General features: G+C 35.0%; 9 protein-coding genes across 9 annotated transcripts; 6 read left to right on the top strand and 3 right to left on the bottom strand.

Moving 5' to 3' along the window:
• Nucleotides 1-17: 17 nt before the first annotated feature.
• On the bottom strand, nt 18-1,550 carry AC631_03398 (DEAD/DEAH box helicase; the record flags this gene model as incomplete). The annotated part of the gene is made up of 1 exon (XM_015612227.1): nt 18-1,550. One exon carries the CDS (start codon nt 1,548-1,550, stop codon nt 18-20), a length of 1,533 nt encoding a protein of 510 aa, XP_015466965.1.
• A 225-nt stretch (nt 1,551-1,775) lies between these two features.
• On the bottom strand, nt 1,776-2,672 carry AC631_03397 (uncharacterized protein; the record flags this gene model as incomplete). The annotated part of the gene is made up of 1 exon (XM_015612226.1): nt 1,776-2,672. The coding sequence occupies one exon, from the start codon at nt 2,670-2,672 to the stop codon at nt 1,776-1,778; it is 897 nt and encodes a 298-aa protein (XP_015466964.1).
• A 928-nt stretch (nt 2,673-3,600) lies between these two features.
• On the top strand, nt 3,601-8,154 carry AC631_03396 (tRNA methylation protein; the record flags this gene model as incomplete). The annotated part of the gene is made up of 1 exon (XM_015612225.1): nt 3,601-8,154. The coding sequence occupies one exon, from the start codon at nt 3,601-3,603 to the stop codon at nt 8,152-8,154; it is 4,554 nt and encodes a 1,517-aa protein (XP_015466963.1).
• Nucleotides 8,155-8,847: 693 nt separating this feature from the next.
• AC631_03395 (uncharacterized protein) lies at nt 8,848-9,927 on the top strand (the record flags this gene model as incomplete). Its single annotated transcript, XM_015612224.1, has 1 exon — nt 8,848-9,927. The coding sequence occupies one exon, from the start codon at nt 8,848-8,850 to the stop codon at nt 9,925-9,927; it is 1,080 nt and encodes a 359-aa protein (XP_015466962.1).
• A 129-nt stretch (nt 9,928-10,056) lies between these two features.
• AC631_03394 (N-acetylglucosaminyldiphosphodolichol N-acetylglucosaminyltransferase anchoring subunit) lies at nt 10,057-10,755 on the top strand (the record flags this gene model as incomplete). The annotated part of the gene is made up of 1 exon (XM_015612223.1): nt 10,057-10,755. The coding sequence occupies one exon, from the start codon at nt 10,057-10,059 to the stop codon at nt 10,753-10,755; it is 699 nt and encodes a 232-aa protein (XP_015466961.1).
• A 1,951-nt stretch (nt 10,756-12,706) lies between these two features.
• Nucleotides 12,707-15,070, top strand: PSO2 (Pso2p; the record flags this gene model as incomplete). The annotated part of the gene is made up of 1 exon (XM_015612222.1): nt 12,707-15,070. The coding sequence occupies one exon, from the start codon at nt 12,707-12,709 to the stop codon at nt 15,068-15,070; it is 2,364 nt and encodes a 787-aa protein (XP_015466960.1).
• A 222-nt stretch (nt 15,071-15,292) lies between these two features.
• Nucleotides 15,293-15,589, bottom strand: RPC11 (DNA-directed RNA polymerase III core subunit; the record flags this gene model as incomplete). The annotated part of the gene is made up of 1 exon (XM_015612221.1): nt 15,293-15,589. The coding sequence occupies one exon, from the start codon at nt 15,587-15,589 to the stop codon at nt 15,293-15,295; it is 297 nt and encodes a 98-aa protein (XP_015466959.1).
• A 251-nt stretch (nt 15,590-15,840) lies between these two features.
• AC631_03391 (origin recognition complex subunit 2) lies at nt 15,841-18,210 on the top strand (the record flags this gene model as incomplete). Its single annotated transcript, XM_015612220.1, has 1 exon — nt 15,841-18,210. The coding sequence occupies one exon, from the start codon at nt 15,841-15,843 to the stop codon at nt 18,208-18,210; it is 2,370 nt and encodes a 789-aa protein (XP_015466958.1).
• Nucleotides 18,211-18,377: 167 nt separating this feature from the next.
• Nucleotides 18,378-21,398, top strand: AKL1 (serine/threonine protein kinase; the record flags this gene model as incomplete). The annotated part of the gene is made up of 1 exon (XM_015612219.1): nt 18,378-21,398. The coding sequence occupies one exon, from the start codon at nt 18,378-18,380 to the stop codon at nt 21,396-21,398; it is 3,021 nt and encodes a 1,006-aa protein (XP_015466957.1).
• Between the last annotated feature and the right edge of the window lie 146 nt (nt 21,399-21,544).

The following is a 21,544-nucleotide window of genomic DNA, read 5'->3' as shown; positions in this document are numbered from 1 at the left end:
TATACTTCTATAGATTTCTATACTGATGTGCAATTTGTTACTTTAGTAAGCATATACGTAATGGGTATTGGTATTGATCTTTCTTTTGACTTTTGAATTATATTTTTTGTCACCGAGTCACCACAATCTAGGCCCTCCGAAATATTATTGGGGTTGTAATGCTTATATTCAATCAATGCGTTGATCATGCTAACTTGCTGTTTCTTCGGCTTTTGATCCTCTTGCTTATAATCTAAAGCTGTAATCCAACCTCTAGGAGTGTCAGATTCTTCGTTAGTATCATCTGAATCAATACTGATTGAACTGATATCTTCTCCTTTACCAGAGCAGTCACATTGTAATAAATCATGGGTATTAGACAATGTCTTCTCATTAACCGTGAATAAATCCTTTAAATCATTCATATCAAATAAGTTCAGCTTTGAATCAGTTTTGTTATCCAAAAATTTATCGCTTAGGTTATTTTTCATCAATTGACGTTGAAAGATTTTTTCATCAATACAACCCGTAGTCATAATCCTATAAATAAACACAGGCTTCGTTTGTCCATCTCGGTGGATTCGTGCCATCGCCTGTAAATCAATTGAGGGATTCCAATCATTATCAAAAAGTATTAGCCTCGACGCTCCGATTAAATTCAACCCTACTCCCCCCGATTTTGCCGACAATAAGAAGACTGAATTTTTCAGTACATGCTGCTTATTGAAATCGTTCACTAATTTGTCTCTTAAATTATTTGGAGTTGAACCATCTAATCTCAGAAATGATATGTTTAGCTTTTGTAAAACAGTTTCAAGCAAATCTAACGTTTGTGTATAATTAGATATAAGTACCGTTTTGTCGCCTACTTCATTAATCTCAATTAATAAGGGTATTAAGATGTTTACTTTGCTACTTGCGGTCTTTTTAGACAAAGCGGTCAAGTCAATGGAACTTTCTTCATTCTCTATTAGCGAGTTGAAAAGTTTATCCTGAAACAATAGACTTGGAGAGTTACAGATTTTCTTGAATAAAGTTATCAACGTTAAAGAGTTATTAAAGTTATCCTCTCTTAGCAATGTATTAAATTTTTTAGAACTCAATACGAACTTGAACAACATTATCTGAAGTTCAGTAGGTGGACAAAATAAAATGATATCAGTCTTTTGAGTCAAGTAACCTGAAAGAATACTACTAGTACGACGTAAAGTGAATTCTTTAGTTAGTTCTATTAATTCACTAGATTTGAGTTCTCCTCGTTTTATTGTATCTCTATTAATACAATTTACTTCCCTTGATCTGAGGATTGGTTTAATGAAATCTTTCTGGAAAGACTGAAATGAACCCAATGCCGAGGGATTGATGAAATTTATGATGTTATAAAATTCGACTAAATCATTTTGTATTGGAGTTCCAGTGAGCAAAACCTTTTTAGATATTTTCAAATCATTAAGGACTTTTAAAACCTTATTTGAGCTATTTTTAAGCCTATGACCCTCATCACAGACTAGCATATCAAAATGAATAGTTGATAACTCATTCTGACAAGATAAGACCTTTTCGTAACTCATTATCAAGACTTGATATATTCTAGTTTTACCGAAACTTTTAATTTCCTGTTTATCTTTGCTAGCATTTTGTTTATTGTTAACCGTGAGGACACCTATCCTATTGATGTTTAACCATTTTTTGAATTCCTTTTTCCAGTTACCAATTAATGTGACAGGACAAGTGATTAACACCTTTTTACAAATTGGAGATGTATCTTCAGAATATGGAGTCTGTTTTAATAGGGTCTATATAAGTGTAATAGTAGTGAGTGTTTTTCCTAAGCCCATTTCGTCAGCAAGTAATGCACCATTTCCTTTAAAGTTTTTGAATCCCATTAAGCACTCATATAAGAATATAACTGCTTCACGTTGATGGGGTCTTAACAATCTTGAAAGAACAGGGTCCACAACTACATCGATGATATCCTCAGGCTTTCTGTTGGGTGGTCTTGTCATAGTAAGAGAGTTCTCTGCCTTCGGATCATGAAGCAGGGTTCTATTGGTCGTTGATACCCTAGCAGTACTCAGTGCATTTGAAATTCCTAGCGGTACTACTTTTTTAAATTGATTTCGAGGTGGTGCTGGTATATGATGCAGGGGAACTTTATTCTCTTGTCCCACGTCCTGAGAATTCTTTAAATCAGCCTTATCTTTGTCTGTAATCTCGTAATCTATTTCTAGTTCATAGGATCCCACCGTGATTATGCCGTCTGTTTTGGTTTTTGAAGTCTTACCCATTTGCTTATAGTTCCCATTGCCTTTGACATCGCATTTGAAAGTAATGCCCGAATCACTGACAACAATTAAACCGTCTCCATCCCACGTTTTATTCTTTTTGTTAGTGAATTTTCTCCATTGGACCATATACATTTTTACCAGTTTTTCATCTTTCGAGTCTGTATTTGAGGGAGTGAACGAATTATCAGCTTCCAGAGGATTTAAATTGACCTTAGGTCTTTTGAATGCCTGGCGACTCAGCTCGGTGGATGCTGGGCGATATGTGCCTACTTTATCTTTTAACACTTCAGCATTAGCATTTTGACTAATTGGGGCAGGAGAACTTGATTTCGCATCTGATGATGTTTGAGACAGATCTATGCGCCGTGGAGGCTTGAATGCAGCTCTTAGACCTGATTTATACATTCAGGTTTGTTTAGTTTTTAATTCAAAACATAGATCAGGCCGCCTATTTTATATAATTCGATGCGACGCGATATGCATATTTCTGGAGTCTTTACAGCTTATTACAATATATTGTTGATTAAAGTGCAAATAAGATGCTGTAATATACACAAACTAAACAGGCTGGATAACCATACTCTTCGACACGGTACTGTAGATGTTGCTATAAATTAGCCTTTTTCTACTCGTCCCATAAAAGAACCGAATATGCGACCACCATGAAAGTTCAATTGGCTTTTGACTGTGGACCATTTTATCTATAGTTTTAAATAGATTGGACATTCAAGTTTTGAACCGTATCAGTACCAGAAAGATAGTAGTATCCTCTGGCCAAGAGGAACATAGTATTAGAGGGAATGTAAAAAACAATTCCGTAACCAATAAACAATGCAAACGAAAGGAAGAAAAAGTCTAAGTTGTTAGTAACGTCTCGTAGATATGACTCAAGACCACTAAATTGTTCTAATTATCAAAATACATACGCAAGCACATGCGTTCAGGCTTTGTCAACATGACATATGGGAACGAATACCAGTAGATATCGAATAATTTTGCTGGAGAATAAGCCATGCTTTAGTTTTGGTATATATAAAACTTTTTGATAAAATTATTTATAATTTGATCTAATTTCTAGTAGTTGTTTGAACAATAGTAATACTACTGGGCTTTGCTACCTTGGATTATAACTATTTTATTGTGGTGGATGATATTGCTGACTCTCGAACGTGTATGTTAGTTGAGTAAAGGATAATGCCAGTGGATATGGATAGATGCACGACGCGAGCGAATTTTTCAGTATTAGCTAACTGAGAAGATCATCGCTACAGACTCAATACAGACACACCTCATATAAGTGGATTATTGGAACGGCCGAGAGTTAGATCAGGTTATGTCCAAAATTTTAGATCTCGTTAGCCTGAAGGAGCAGGGAGAATTCGAGAATGATACGCAAAAAAATTTGAGTGAGGTTGAGGTGAAAGCCATCGAGCAATATCTTATTGCAAATAAGGAAGTACGACCAGAAGAATTGAAACAAATATTCCCATATTTGTATTCGACATTGATAAATGCAGACTCTGTGGATAGTGCAAGGGTGTTATGTAGTGATACATTATGTATTTGGATGTTGAGAAGCATCAAAGTGATGCGAATGCAACATGCGGACCAATTGCATGAGGTGCTAACTAAAGATACTAGCACCAGAATATTTGAGTACATTATGGATTTTTTAGAAAGTGGTACAGGGCCACTTGTAAATTCTTTGGTATCATTATTGCATAGGCTAATAGGGTTCTGTAAAGTTTTGATGCCGTTACATGTGGAATTATTCCAGCAATGGGTAGATCAGGGAATGAAGTTGCCATATACATCTAGGAATCTTTACTTCTTAATAGAGATCTTATCCAAAGAGATAGATACGAAATATATATTGACAGAGCACGAAAAGTTTACTGAAAGATGCATCGGGATAATGTGGTCAAATCCGTTGGCCAATGCAGCAAGCAAGGCATTTGTGTCGATTTACCAAAGATTATATAAAAAAGGAGCAGACGAAGAATGGATGAGCAGATGGCAGGAGTTGATAATGAGGGGACTAAACGATGAAGACTTGAGTCGTAATATTCAGGTATATTTATTGCCACTCTTGTTCAAAATTTCACCCAAGTCATATCACATATTCATAGAAAGGAATTTATCTTTCCAAATAAATGACTTATCCAATTCTGAAATAAGTATGTGCCTTGGATTGTTGAAAGTAGGCCAGGACTTAGCTTTAATGGCGGAAATTTTTGATGAACAGAACACGATGGTACCATTTGATTATATCACTAGACTTTTAACCCACGAGGAATCTAAATTTAGAATCAACTCTTTCGCATTATTAGTTGGATCAGCCAAAGGTTCCCAGGCCATACAGAAGCCAGTTTATGACGTATTAGTGAATGAAAATATTTTGCAATTATTTTTCCAAGACTGTGATAGTATTGAGTTTAGAAACGATTTTGCTTCATTATTAAGACAGTTTTTAATTCGTCTCAGAGATTCTTTGTACTCTTTATCACGATATCTCGATAGGATACGTAAGAAGAATTATGATTTGCTTAAGCAGAATGAGTTGCAGCAATTAATTTCGCAAGGACATGACTTTTTAACCTGGTTCCTCAACTTTTTGAAAAGAAATTTCATACCAGGATCATCCTATGGCCAATTATACTTGAGTATGAAGCTGTTACAGATTTTAGTAGATTTGAACTTAGATAATGTACCGAGAACTGAAGCGTATGATAAATTATCTGTGAAGACTAAAACAAAAATAAGCAATAATAAAATGGTATTTCCATTTTCTATTGAAATATTTGATTATCCATTATTAAGGTTGATAGTTGATAATATTACTAACAATTACGAAGATATACGGGAAAATAGTGTCAATCTCTTGCTAGGCTGCTCAGAGAATGTTTTATCCGAAACCATACTAGCTGCAGAGCAGGATATTAATGATAAAGCGTTAAATATTATTACCGAATTGAAGGGTAAGAAGAGCGAAGGTGGTGCAAAGGTTTTGCAATTTTTAGCACAATCATATGATCACTTAAATGACACTCGGAGCTTGAAGGACTTAATCGATACTATTGTACACAAATTAGATTTTGGTCTAACCTACGAATTTGACAATGAGAAACTCCATAGAGAACAAAGAGTTCATGGGATATTTACAGCCTTAAAATTAATTTTGAAGAACATCAATAAAGAGAGATTCAGTGTTGAAACAGAGTACTGGAAGAAGCTATTCTTACATGTTTTTGGCCAAATTTCGAAAGTTTGGGTTCAAGTGAAACCTTTGTTATCTAATGCAGCCGAAGATAATGAAAGTAATGAGTTTGACGACAAGATTGTTGTAAATTACAGTTGGAAAGTAATTAAGGAATCCACAGCGTTACTCAGCGCTATTTTAGAGATAGGTGATCTGGACAATAAATCCCTTGTTGATAAGACTACCTTTCTCTTAGGTGCAGATTTAATAATGGATCAGTTGGCATCAGTTAAGCACCGTGGAGCTTTTTCCTCAGTTTATCCGTCGTTTGTTTCTGCTTGTGAGATATGTTTCAAAAGCGACGAAGAAGAACTCGCAAGTAAACCAAACATTTGGCTTAAGCAGAATATTAAATTAATCAAATCCAAAACTCAATATATTAGTAGAAGATCTGGAGGGTTGCCCTATCTTATCACGGCTATTTTGACAGCTGAAAAGTCTTGTAATAAGGCAAAAGAACACAAAGATCTTATTGATTACACTTTTCAAGAATTGATAAGTATTGCCAAGGAGGAATATATACAAAATGCAGATGAAAAAATGGATATTCCTCAAGTTCATTCTTTCAATTGTATGAAGCATATATTTATCGATTCACAACTTTCATCACTTTGTACTCCCTATGTCAACCAAGTTTTAACGCTATCGTTGACAAATTTCTATAACCCTACATGGGCAATTAGAAATTGCGCAGTAATGTTATTTACTGCATTACAGAACCGTTTATTTGGCACATCTAAATTAGGTGAACTTCTACCATGCATATCTTCAAGATTATTCTTTGCTAAATACAACGGCATTGAAGATATTTTGTTTCAAAACTTAGTCGACTCGTCATCCACAATTGATCAAGATACCAAATTTAATGTGATTTTTCCGATATTAACCATTCTATCTAGATTAGAAAATACATCCACTATCGACCCCAAATTGCAAAGATTTGAGACATTATTAATTAAATGTCTGCATCACAAATATTGGAAGGTGCGTGAAATGGCTGCAAAATCATTAGCGGCCATTATTTTGCCTAATAATCTTATACCAACAATACGTATTTTGCTTAAAAATTGCCATGAACTACGCGGAGATTTTAATTCCATTCATGGGAATTTATTATCCATTTTAGAAATTATCAAGAGAATTGAATCAAAGTTACCAGATTATAAGTTGAAAGAAGTGGAAGCCAACCACATACTTGACTACACACTATCGTTTCTTACGGAAAATGAGATGTTTTCATGGTCAACAGCTAAATGCTTCATAGAAATTGTAAATTGCATATTGAAGAATAATTTTGAAATTGAACTTGAGGACATGTTTTTAAATATCATAGGAAATTTTATAATACGGAATTTGACTACTGATATTTTCGATACCACTCTCAATGGGGCGAGACAATTACTTCTTTCATCAATGATCGAGCTCTTATTATCCCAGTATTTGAAAATCGGGAGAACTGAAGACATGATCGATTTAATTAGAATTTGCTTGCTCTCTAAGAATGTTTACGAAGTTCAATTGACAGCAATTCGATTTTGCGATTCCCATATAAACCATATTATTGAAATGGATCGTAAAAATTATTACATAGCGATTCTTGAAGAGTTATGGGGTTTAGTTAAGGACGACTCGTGTTGGAGTTTTGTTAGAGCTAACGCTTTAGAGTTGATTAGAATCGTTACATCCAGAGGAGAAGAATTAGATAAAGCCGACTTGCGTTCCAAAATTGAAATATTACTTTCATTCACCCTGAAAGAATACAGCGAGGATTCTAATTCTAAAGCATTAGAGGCGTTGGGACCTTTGATAGGTCAAATTTCAAACTGCGCTAATTTCAATGATATTGCCAATGTGCAAAGATTTTTGGATTTGGCAAATGAGTTTGCTGTAGATGAAAGACCTGCTGTTGTTAGGTTATCTTCAGTGCACGCTATTATTGCATTTGTGACAACTGCTGTTAAGAAGAAAGAATATGGCCGCTATGTTGCTCAAGGTGTCTTTATGCTTTATTTGGCATTATACGATGATGATGTTGACATTCGATATGAATCTGCTAAATACTTATCGCATTTCTTCGGCTTTGATTTCACCAAGGTACCAATGGCAATAACTTCTGTATTCGGATTTAACTTCTTGGCCAAATTTGGAGCCAATATTAGCGAACCCATTTTGATTGACCATTTTATTAATTCCAAGCCGCAACTAAGATGGAAATTATCCCAGGCTGATGCACAAACTGAAGATTCGTTATTTGATGTTGAAAGTTTGAACTTATATAGGAATGATATTCAAACACACCAAACGGCAGCTTATATGCTCATAGCATGTAATCTGAAAAAGCCCTTAGATAATGGATCGATCTATCAATTAACCAAAAAAGTCAATGAGGATTTGGACTACATAATTGAATTTGTCACCAGGAAGGGCCATGATGGTTATATTGGATGGTGTAAAGACGAATTCATATTTACAAGCATTTTAGAAGCCGTATCAAATATGAAATCTGTTATTATATTAACCGATGATACTGACCTTAAAGAAAGGCTTGAATTAGTTTTGAATCTCTTTGACAAGTTCCAAGTTCATTTTATGATCAAGCATACTTCAGACTTCTTTATTTGTACATAGTTAGACTGCAAAATTATAACCCTATTAGAAAGGTAGTGTAAACAAAAATTTATAGCTGCGGGTAACAGCTGAAAAATTCATCAACAAAAATTCCATGAATAAAACCTTCTTGAAATCCTTCACAGGTTTATTTTCATATTTCTTTAATAATTACTTTATTAACAAAGAAATATGAATATATTGTTTAAGGTAAGTCTAAGCTTCATTCTAATTGAATGGGACTACTTTTAAGATTAATTTACTGATGAATTATTAATACAACAATGAATTTCTTCACCTGAATCACCATGTGGAATAAAAATAATATCAGAGCTTTTTAACACTGAATCTTAATCTTAATAGGAATATCCATCTTGCAATGCTTTAAATATAATATCGCATACTAACAATAACCAGTGAAAACTTATCTAGGTGTTCATAGAAACAATAAACCAAACTCCCTAATTAATTTACTGTAGAATTTAATTTGCAAGCGGTCGACGGACTCCTTTCTGAATCACGTAATAGAACGTATGCTCCTCTACGCTAAGCTGCTGTATCTTGTAGTAGATGAATAGTAATCCCATCTCTAAAATACAAACACGTGACCATAGAAGCATCATTATCAGAAACAAAACTAGCTGCACCATCTACTATGATTTGTAATTAGTTACCGCCTAAATCAGATACTTTCTATAAAATATTAAGCACAGTATGAGTGACGAGTTTCCTGCAATATGTGATAACTGCTGTGGCCCAGATAGACACATAAAGATGATGAGACAGGCAAACGGAGAAGAGTGTAAAGTGTGCACCAGGCCGTTCACTGTATTTCGGTGGAACCCTAATAATGGAACTAACAAATCTAAAAAGACGATTATATGTATGACATGCGCAAGAGCAAGGAATTGTTGTCAATCATGTATGTTGGATATAACGTATGGCATACCGTTAGAAATAAGAGATACTGCATTAAAGATGGCTGGGCTTGAACATGCCCTGGGAATAAAATCGTCTAATACTTCTCGCAATCGAGAAGTAAAAGCCATTATGGCTGATAAACAGGAGGCCAAGTATAACAGCGAAGATAAAAATGTAAATAAGTCAAAGGACCCCGGTGAATTGGCTCGTGACATACTTCTGAAGCTTGCAGAGAAATTGAATGGGAATACGAATACTTTGGTCAAGAAGGCTCCAAAGAGTTCCAAGATAACAAAAAAGAGCGACCTAGTCAATATAAAGAGTACTGATATATCCAAAATACTATCCAAGTTACCTCTAGGAGGTCTGTTTTTGATTCCAGAAACCATGGCAGAGCTTACATCATTTTTTCTTTTTGGATTCAGTGATGATATTCCTCAATATGTAATATCAGACTTCTGCAACAAATTCGGTAAGATAAAATCATTGACAATTGTTCATCGTGCAAAATGTGGTTACGTAACGTTTACAACCAGGAAAGCAGCTGAAAGCTTTGCTACTGCAATACTTGATAATGGACTAAATAAGAACACTGGTACACCGGGATTGCTCGTATTAGATAATAAATACCCTGTTAGAGTAAGTTGGGCAAAACCAAAGCCGCTAGGTGCAACAAATGAGGAGTGTCATAAATTAAGTTTAGTTGTAACCAAAGTAATGAAACAATTAGCGGAAAAGGATAAGTTATTTGAGGACCAAAAAATTAATAAGAAGGTGAAAAATAATAAAAGACCTATTGACTTAATTGAAAATTCAAGCAATAATGAATCCAGTCAAGCTTACAAGGCTTCCCGACCAGATTTTGAGCTATAGTAGCTAGGTATATAATATGTCTTACAACTATCAATAAATTCGCGCGACGCATATACAGCTATAAATTTGAAGAACTATTTACATTTAGATTTTTTTAGTACTCTGGCATTAGAACGAATTAAGTGTAACATGGACTTCGAATCACAACTATGTATTAAGGTGGCACTTTTATTATTACCATTATTTGTAATTGGAATTCGTCTACTTTGGGTTTTGCCTGCGGTCAGCTCACCAACCATTGAGTCTCAGAAGGAAAAAGGATTGAGTCAAATACCTTCAGAGTTGAAAGGGTCTAATATAATGGTTTTCTTGGGCTCAGGTGGCCACACGGGCGAAATGATGCGTATTTTGACTAATGTTGACTTGAATAATTTCAATCGTACATGGGTTACATCATCTGGTGATACAACTTCAATCTTAAAATGTAAGAAATATGAAGATGACAGGCTTAGAGATAGTAAATATAAACTGGAATACCTTATATTACATAGGGCGAGATCTGTCGGGGAATCTATAATCCTGTCAATTTTCAGTACAACAAGATCATTTATTTCTACAATCAAGAGCCTATATGATTTAACTCGATTTCCATCTATTCTTTTATTAAATGGACCAGGAACATCTGTTCCACTAGCATATATCATATTTCTATTAAAATTCTTAGGGTTTTGCAAGACTAAGATCATTTATATTGAGAGTTTAGCGAGAGTTGAACAGTTGAGCTTGAGTGGTATCTTAATATTGCCTATTGCTGATAGGCTTATTGTTCAATGGAAACAGTTAGCCCTAAAATATAAAAGAGCCGAATATTATGGTATTTTGATTTAATTTAGTCCTATTAATTGTAAAGTTTAAGATATTGAATAATCACGTTATTCACTGCAGGACCCAGAAGAAGAATTTACGACCAAACAAAGAAGCCATTCAAAGATTCCAAATATGAGACATCCCTATGACAGTTGTTTCGGATGAAGTGGTAGCCTAAAATTCCAATACTGTATGCCAAATCTATTTCGGAAGTTTTAGAAAAAGTATTTTCTCGAACATGAGAACCAAGATTCCCCAAATATGAGTACAGAGATAAGCTACAAAGCTTTAATGATATGCAATCCATTTTCTCGTCTATGTTTTGGTGATGATGGGCATACAACAAAGAATTAGGTGGATAGTTTAAAGATATCTAGATAATTTCACTTGGTTACTGCAAAAAGATTCTTGAAAAAAATACTTTCTAGTAAATTTCTATGTGAATTTTTCTTTAATCCTAAAATACATCTGCAATTATTGACTACCCAAAAACCGATCCTGATTATTCCAAGTATTGTTGCTTTATTCATTTCATAATGTTTATTACCAGCACTGAATGGAACGACGAACTTGTGTTTTCACGTATTGAATAACTTTTTTGAGTACATAGTTTGAATGTACTTGTTTACTTTGAGCTGTAAAATTGCCTTTAAATCACGAATTAATATTTTGCTATATCTTAAATATGTCAAATACCTTCTTATGAGAATATTCTAGGTCGCTGTCTCGAATGAAAACTGGAAGGATTTCTAACCTTCGATAAGCATAGCTAATGGTTTTATCCTACTAAAGAAGACTCAGGCATTCAACAATACGAAACACGAGACAGAGTCTGCATATGTCTAGCAGTTGAACACTTTAACACGGGGCTTTCCTAAATATTATCAAGTTTGGCTATCTTGATGTCTAGCAGTCTGAATAAAAATGTATTCACAATTGAGGGGGTTTCTACATTAATATTCAAGCTCAGCGTCGATACCTCGCAGCAGATCTCTAAACGGATGAAACGTATTTTCTACCATGTACATAATTTCTATTGTTTAGTCTTGAGTCATCTAGGGCTCTTCTGTTATTCGCTGGAACACAGCAAAAATAGTTTTAACTAGCATTTATATGGGATTACAAATCATAAGAATGATTGTTGATACTCAAGTCATATTTGGGTTTTCTGCATGTCAGTAATATTTGGACATCAATACCTTCATCTACAACTACCTATTCCAATCAGAAAATATAAACACCTCTACTATTATATAAATTAACGACCTACACTTTAAACCTTAATTTCCTTAATGTCCCCCATTCTTTAAAATGAAGACTGAAATTGGTTTGAATCGGCTGCAAAATGTAGATACCAGCATGATATCTCTCGGTACACTCAACCATGACTAGTACAATGTCACCAACTTATATCGAACTGTATCTAATCAATGGCTGATATCATTCATCAGCGCATACAACCATCTTAGCTAAAAACGGGGCCCTGTTGACACTCACGATAAGTCGATCATTTTCGTAAAATCCAGCCATATACATGGAGTATAATTTGATGGTCCACCTTTAGTCAATGTAGGTAACGACCACCCTCATCAAGTAGAGCTCTAAAAAATTCTTACTGTTCGTAGTATCTGGTTAACAAGATTAAGGTTCCAGCCCTTCTTACTGCAGATCTAGCACGTCATATCAAGTACAGAAGATGCCTATATTAATAAAAGCGGCAGATATATAGACATGCCTCAAGCAGAATTGACTATAATCCATAAAACCTTACAAGCGGAATTTCCGAAACGTAATCACCTAAAACAGTTATGCTAATGGTGGTACTCAAAAAGCTCGATAAAGTAGATAAAATAAATTCGCGTTCATGTTAATCCTTAGGAGATTTACTTCGTAATTTGGCCTATTTCTGATTCAAGATCATATTATATGAGACGTTTACTTAATTCCAGTATATTAGGGGTTATTGTTACTGATGGGAATAAGACCTGTATCAAACACGGGTAATACATTTAATGGTTTAATAACAGAATTTCCAGGACTTGGAGTTGATAGGTTTAATACTAAAGCCAAGGTATATCTTCTCACGCATTGTCATAGTGACCACTTATGCGGTCTAAGTAACAAGTCATTTGATAGCAGATTGTACTGTTCTGAGACAACCAAAAAATTGTTAACATTGGATCCATCTTTCCGACATGTGTTACCTTTTATGATAACCCTTGAAATGAATGTTCCTTTCACACTTACATTGAACGGTGAAGATCTAAATTTAACTTTAATACCTGCTTATCATTGTCCTGGTGCTGCTATGTTCCTTATTGAAGGCGCCGATAAGAATGTACTTTATACTGGGGATATAAGAGCTGAGCATTGGTGGGTAGAATCGCTTTTCAAAGACCCGAGTCTTTTCCCTTATACTTCTGGATTAAAAGTTTTAGATAACATCTATTTGGACACCACCTTTATTTACAGAGGAGAGCCGTTTATAGAAATTCCACTGAACAGTGAGGGTATTTCAATCGTTACCCTGTTGCTAAAATCATATCCCAGAGACGATCCTGATATACAATTCTACTTTGTTGATAGTACATCTGGATTTGAAGAAGCCTGGGCGCAGATATCAAATTGTCTACAGGGTACTTTACATACAAGCGAAGAAAACAGACTGAGAATAAAATTGCTTAATTCCAATCAACTATATCCGCATTACGGTCTCATACTTAATGATTTGATTAATAAGGCAGAATCAAATAATTGCAACATGAAGTTCCATGCATGCGGTAAATATTTAGGTTCATGCAAGCAAGATTCTCCTAAATTTCCAATAAAAATAAAGCAATGCATTGATTTTAATATTTTGGATTTTGCAGGTGTCTTTTGTCCAATTCTTCTAAGTAGCCTTTCATTTTCTGAACTTAACAAGGAATTAAAAACTTTAGGGAAAACTGCAAAAGGAAACATCATTTATGAGTTTCGTGGAAGGAGATGGCTCTGTAGAAAAGAGGGAAATGAACTCTTGCCTGCTGATATTAAGTTAATATTTTCCAGACATTCTTCGTATACAGAATGTAGGAATTTCGTTTCTAAATTTAAATTTAGAGATATTTATCCTTGTACTGAATCGGAAAACACCTGGTTAAGAGGAATGACAATGTCACGCTTGTTTGGCGATTTGGTTTATAATACATCTCAGAGTGATATTCCCTTACTTTCCTATGACCGGACCAAATCACTAGAGTATGGATTTTTAAATTCTATACTATCGAATAGGCCTGTTAAAATTATTAACAGGTGGAAAATCTCTCAGTGCATCGATGAAGTAAGATTAGTTAAACGTTATCTAGCGAGAATTAAAGGTAACTCCTTTGAAATTCGAAATCCGAATTCTAATCATTTTAATTTTGAAGGTCAAAAATTTATTTCGAAGCTAGATTTTTCCGAATACACGGAAGATGAAAAGCAATTTTGCAAGGAAAGACACAATGACATGGATTTACAAAAAATTATTATAGGTAGGGGAGATGCATGGTTTAGGAAGATAATAGAAGATCTGCAAATGCTATATTATAGATATCATAATGACATTGAGGGGGGTGTGCGAAGTGTTCTAAGAAACGAGTCCGGTAGTGATGTACAATTTAATGAAGGGATGAAACTTGGTGGTATTGATAGATATAATTATGGGAATGGGAGCATTCTGGATGAATCAGCAAGCGACTATTATGATAGTGAAAATGATTCTCACCGGAATAAAGAAGATACTTCTTCGAAATCTGGAATTAAGACCAATGAAATAATTCAGGGGAACCTGACAGTAGAAGTAGGTAAAGGGGATGAATTGACAGATATTGAAGATGATGAATCTGATAGCGGTGTTACTAAGGATCGATCAATTGAAGAAAAGAAGTTTGAATGGGAATTACAAAGCAAGAGAGTTCCTATAAGAGTCAATAAACACAAGACATCCTATAATCAAACTAAATTTGGAAGGCCATGTTTAAAACGAATAAATAAGAACAGTGATAAAAAAATTTACAAATCTAAAATTTCATTCATTGAGTCTACCTTTAGCTCTTTTGAAATAAGTTTCAAAAGGAAGATTATTGAAACTGAAGACGATCACTCAGTCTCAATAAAGGTAAAGAAACCTTCGCTGGTGATATTGGCAAATCGGCAACTAAGTGCCAGTAAAATTTACTTCAAATCTTGTGCCAATGTGAACTCTGAAATGGTACAGAGTGTATCAAACAACTTACATGATGACCCAGCAAACTGGTTTAGCTTGAAATTAAAATCCGTGGATATGCAGCTCAATCAAGCTAAAAGTTTCACATAAATAGATAGTATATATCATATATACTACAATTGCATAGCATTAAATTAATATATTTATTATTGATTACGGATATTATATCGTCTATTTTACAGTGTAGAAGCCATGCTTCGAAGTTTGATTTTTCTGAAGTCCAGGCCATATCTCTTACAAAAAACAAATTTTGATCAAAAATGAAATAGCCAAGTCAAGAGTAAAGTCTGAATCATATGATTCTTGAAATCTTCAGTTTTCTCTCCATTGGTGGGAACATTTAACACATTTGTAGAAAGTAGTCATAGGTTCGTCAGCAGATCTGATTTGAAGTTGGAAAAAATAAGCCTTGTCTCCACCACACGAGTCAATAGGACACTGTGCTACTGTTTGATCAACATTATCCCAAGCTCCTTCACCACCTAACACATCATCAACTTCTTTTCTTGATAACTTCTTACGATCATACATCTGAAATCCGTCGATCTTAAATTCATATGGGCATGTCAGACAGAAAAACCTGTTACAGCCATCATCTTTCTGAGCCATTATTAACATATTAGCACAATACGGACAAAAAGACAACATATTAGGCCTCCGATATGAAGATTATGATGATATAGCCTAACAAGCTTGTTTCTTACTTTTGGTTTAATAATGAATCAAAAAACGAAGAGATGCTTTTCTTTTATATACAGGAGATAACTTGTCGACTTCACATAGAACTATCAACATTATTTGACAACCAAGTCCAAGAACTTATCACAACAATTCAGGTTTGATTAAATGTACATGTATATATGACTTTTGAAGAAAATAGTTCACCAGAGAAAAGGGGATTCAATGATTCCGACATATTTTTGACGCCCTCGAAGAAGCATACTAGTTTCTCCGCAACACCTTCGCATCGTCAATCACCGTTTGATTTGACAAATTCACCCAATAAATCACCCAGTAAAAGAGGAATAATAAAATTGGAAAAAGTATCCGATGATCTAGTTTTATTTTCGCCAGTCAAGACTCCCAATGGTCGAGCAGGGTTACCATCGCCTAAAAAGAGAACTGTAGCAGAATTGGATAAGTCGGCGAGGAAAAGGGCCATACTGACAAGCGGTATATACTCTAAGTTGATGGATGATGATTTAGAGGAAAATAATAATGAATATCTCGACAGACAGGAGCTATCGTTGGCAGAGGCAATTATCAAAGAATCTAGGGATAATAAGCAGGAAGAAATTGATGAGTATTTTAGAGCTTACGGTAGTGATGTAGAATTGGAAGAGGATATAACAGCTCAAAAGACGCCTAGGCGCAAGGGAAGAAAGCCTAAGAAGGAAGTAAAGATAGAAGAGGATGAAACAATAGATGATGAAGATGACGAAATAGAAGATGATGGAGAATTAGAAGATGATGATGACGAAGAATTCAAGCTCCCAAAGAAAGAAAGAAAAGTAAAGAATAAACACCGAGTAAGAGAATCGTATGTTATTGATGGTATTTCAGACGAGGATGAAGTAGAGAAAGAAGTTTCTCCCAAAAGGCGGAAGAAAACTGCCAGTCCATTTGCAGCTACGCTTGGAGACGAGTCCATATCACCTAGTAAGAGGAAAGTCGGGAGACCAAGTAAGGCTAGTAAAGTAATTGGTAAAATAAAAAGTATCTTTCAAATGGACGATGAAACATTTTTCACCGAGAATAAACAAGCTGCACATAAAAAGGAAAAAGTCGACATGAGCGATACTACTAAAGACTCAGACTCCTTTTTTTCAATGGGATTTGAGAATGTAACACAGAGCAGCATAGTTTCTGTGCCAATTATTAGTGGTATAGCTAACAATAACGACAGGAATACAAAAGTGGAAGTAGCAACGATAGATTCAAATAAGTTCATACCATTACCAATACCTAACATCAATGAAGAAGGAGAAATTGAAGATGATGAATATATGAAAAAATATCTACCTAATGTCAATGTTGAAGAAAAGTATTCAGGTAGGCTTATCGACGAAAGGGCTTTCTTCCTAGATGGAACTGAAGGTTATTTTGAACAGCATATGGGTAGACCAAAAGCAGGTGCTAATTCTTTGTCACAATTAGCACCTCAATTAGAATACGATGAGTTTATACCGTTTGTTGAATTGAGTAAATTGATACGTCTAAAGGAGAAGAATAAGCTAAACATTCTCCACAAATCTTTATACCATCAATGGTGTTTTGAATTAACTTGTGGATTTAGTTTAAATTTTTATGGTGTTGGATCAAAAATTAAGTTGATTGGGGATTTTGTCCAGAATTATCTTGTTGAATGGTACGAGCAAAATATGCAAGAAGATGACGAATATCCAGATATATTAGTTGTAAACGGTTATAATCCTGCGGTTAAATTTAAGAAAGTAGTCCACGACATTTTATCGGTGTTTATCTCCCAAGAAAAAAAGAAGCAAGATAATGTAAAATTTCCCAAACATATATCAGAAACGGTCCCCTTTCTCATGAAATACGTTGAAGATCGCCGTGTCCATAGTCCGGGACAATTCATTAAACCTAAATTAATATTGGTTATTCATAATATTGACGGTAAGCCATTTCTTAACGAAAGAACCCAAAGTTTGCTTTCGCAATTGTGTTCTATTCCAGAAATATGGTTGATTTCCTCTACCGACAACATAAATGTTTCTTTGCTTTGGGACCTGTTCAAATTGAAAAGTTTTAACTTTTTATGGCATGATTTAACAACGTATGAGCCGTACACGGTTGAGATGTCATTCAGAGACGTTTTGAGTATGGGGAAATCGAAAAAATTCGTCGGAAACAAGGGTGCCAAATACGTCTTGAGTTCTCTTACAAAGAATGCTCGAAATCTCTACAGAATTTTGCTCATCAAACAGTTGGAAATTATGAGAAATGCTACTACTACCAAGGCAGGCCGCACTGGTCTCAAAGGTTCCATAAAGCTTGGTATAGAATTCAAACAACTTTACAATTCATGTTTAGAAGAATTCGTTACTTCTAATGAAATAAGTTTCAGGACTATGCTCGGAGAATTCATTGAACACAAGATGTGCAGCGCTGTGAAAGATGAAGCTGGCGTGGAAATGGTATTTGTCCCCTTCAACTTCGATGAAATGGAAAAGTTGCTTGCCGAAGAATTTGCATCTAATGAAATGTGAATATAAGATAATTATGTACACGTGATTGTAGAAATGTTGAATGTGCGTACTCACCAAAAATAGAGTACACCTTAAACCAGGCTAAGCTTGTATCATATATATAATCATAATCATCGTTCATATTACTTCTATAGACTCCAATTAACAATAATATCAATAGAAGTAATATGGGGAATTTTCCGAAACTTCCCGAAGGAACGCAGCTTCCGGTGGGAGGCCATCAAGTAACAATTCTTAAGTATCTTTCAGAGGGAGGATTTGCACATATCTACAAAGTAAAAATTGATCCTGAGGAAGATGATACAGATATTGCTTGCTTGAAGAGAGTTATAGTACCAGATAAGAATGGATTGAATCAATTAAGAAAAGAAGTTGATGTTATGAAAAACTTACGTTATGGCAGAAATATAGTGAAATACTACGATTCGCATGCAGAAAGATTGGAAAATGGAACTTACCAAGTATTGGTACTTATGGAACTTTGTCCTAATAAGTCATTATTGGACTATATGAATGCTAAAATCAAGACCAAACTTACTGAACCAGAAATCTTGAAAATTATGCTGGATATATCAATTGGTATATACGAAATGCATAAGATGAAATTGGTTCATAGGGATATTAAGATTGAAAATGTTCTTATTGATGCCAAACACGATTTTAAGTTGTGTGATTTTGGATCTACATCGTCTCCAATAATGCCACCAAAAGATCAACAACAATTCCAATTATTAAGCCACGATATAATGTATCAGACTACGCCGCAATATAGAGCCCCAGAGATGATAGATTTGTATAGAGGGTTTCCAATTGACGAAAAAGCAGATATTTGGGCCTTGGGATGCTTTTTATATAAGTTATGTTATTATACAACACCTTTTGAGGCAAATGGGGATATTGCTATCCTCCATGCAACTTTCCAGTTTTTGCCAGCTCCAGTCTTCTCTGGTGATTTGAAGAATTTGATTATCATCATGCTTCAGGAAAATCCTCTCTTTAGGCCTAATATTGTTCAAGTCTTGATGTTATTATCCAAAATGATGAAGATAGAATTTAAGAGTCTCAAGCTTGAAGACATATATAATACCGGACCATACAACTTTCATGCTTTGCACGAATATCAACGCCACAAGCAAAATGAACTTCTCAAACAACAGCAATTATATTACCAACAGAATGCATACTCGAGTGGTGGTAAGGCGACGTCAGAGGTTAATTTAGCTAAGCAATATGATAACCAAATAAGACTGCAAACTCAATCTCCGTTTGTTCGTTCTCAAGGAGGAACTCCATCACAAGTCTATGGCCAATTGAATATAAATTCAGCTGATTTGCAACATCAAACACAGGTTGAAATACCACCAGCATTATCTCATGATTTGGAGCCTCAGAAAAACAAGCAGGAAGCCGGCGTGACTCTGCCTAATAACGAGGCTAATATTGAAACCGATGATGATAATACGAGTGAATTAGAACTAGCAAATTTGGATAATGTCGAAGAGAGATATCCTTCCCTTGATGACCTTTTGGAAGACTCAACTAAGAGAAGTAAGTCGATGGATTCAGACCATGCTAGCCAAAGGGAGAGTACTTCCCCAAATCCACCTAATGAAAGTTCTAGGCAACAGATTACTCAGAACTATGTTCCCCAGGTTCCTACACAGCCAGTTATATTAAGTAATGCAGACCTTAAAAAATTGACCTCAGATCAGTTTCAACAATATCATTATCAGCATCAAGCTTATCAATATCAGCTTGATCAATACCAAAAGCAATTATATCAACAAACCGAGCAACATAAGTCTCAGAGTAACAGTTTAAACCCGAATGATATTGAGCACAACATAACAACAGGAAAGACAAAGGAACCATCCGAGTTTGAGAAAAAGGAAGCATGGGAGAGACATCATTCGAAGATTGAAAAAGATGCAGAGCTATTAGTTGACGATATATTTGCAACCAATTCCAAATCTCCCGCTTTGGTACCTGTGAAATCTCAGAAAACAAACCAAAGTGCAAAGGGTGATATCGAGTCTTTGTCCAACTTGAATAAAAGCATATCATCTGAATATCCTTCAACTGGCTCAGACAGATACTTGAACCAAATCCCTGATGCTCATGCACAGAATAACTTGGAATTAGCCGTGGACGAAGAAAATGTTGCGAAGACCAATGATGAAGCAAATGGAATTCAAAGTAAAAGTAGAAATTCCTTGGACGGCCCTAATATAAGATCTGAAACAGAGAAAAACCAGCGTGATGCGTTTATTAACGACGCAGCTAAAAAAAGTAATAACGTTGACACATTTGAAAGTTTTTCTGGAAAATACCCAGATATTAGTAACAGACACTCGGAGATCCAGTTTAGTAGTAGCCCCCAAACGCAGGTAAGCAGTAATTTAAATATGCCACCAACGAGTACAAACTATACATTTGCATATCAGCAACCTTCACAGCAACCTCCGCAGCAACCTCCACAGCAACCTCCACAGCAACCTCCACAGCAACATGTCACATATACAAATCAAAGAGCAGATGTTAGCACTAATCAAAATGATATTAGAAAGAATGCAAATCCATGGGGTGATTATACGAAGAACACGAACGCAATACCAGTAAAGAGGGTATCGTCTCATTCGGGAATAGCCAATTCACACCCGGCGTCTATTAAGAACGAGTCATCTGTGTCTCCTGTTCACGAAAAGTTGAATGCTTTGTCTTTAAAGGAAAGACCTAAAAGCATGCAAAAAAGAGGTACTTTAAACGATCAATCTTCGGAAGCTAATTTGATCGATTTAGAAGTTGGATTAGGTTCATCTAGTTCCTCCTCAAATACACCTGTTCTTAAGCCTAAAACCAAGGATTTATATAAATTGAAGTCAGAGTCATCTTTGTCAGGTTTCGAGCTTGAGGATGAAAAGAGACAACCTGAATCCAAGCATCAGTTCAAGAAGAGACTATCTTCTGCTCAGAATCCTTCAAACTTCAACTTCCAAGAAGAAGTCATTGATTTTGCATCAGATGATGAGAATCCTGAGAATAGTTCTGAAATGAACAGGCTATCGATAAGAAATTCATTATCAAGGAAGCCAAAGTCTAGAAAATCCAGTGAACACAAACGATCTGATAGTGCCAACAGTGAAGGCAAAAAACGCTTGTCTTTATTTGGTTCTTCCCAAAGTACCTAATACTCTGGATTTTATATAAAACTTGTGTATATCATATTTATGTAGAGTTTTGCATTCTAGATATTCTCAAATTATAGTTACAACATATTCTCATAGTAATACTGTCGCATCGAATATTTGAAAAAAATTTAGCGAACTAAGTCTAT

Source organism: Debaryomyces fabryi (assembly GCF_001447935.2).
Source record: "Debaryomyces fabryi strain CBS 789 chromosome Unknown contig00072, whole genome shotgun sequence".
Taxonomy (NCBI): Eukaryota; Fungi; Ascomycota; class Pichiomycetes; order Serinales; family Debaryomycetaceae; genus Debaryomyces; species Debaryomyces fabryi.
Note: the sequence above shows the minus strand (reverse complement) of the source record. Positions and strands in the feature narration are given on the sequence as shown.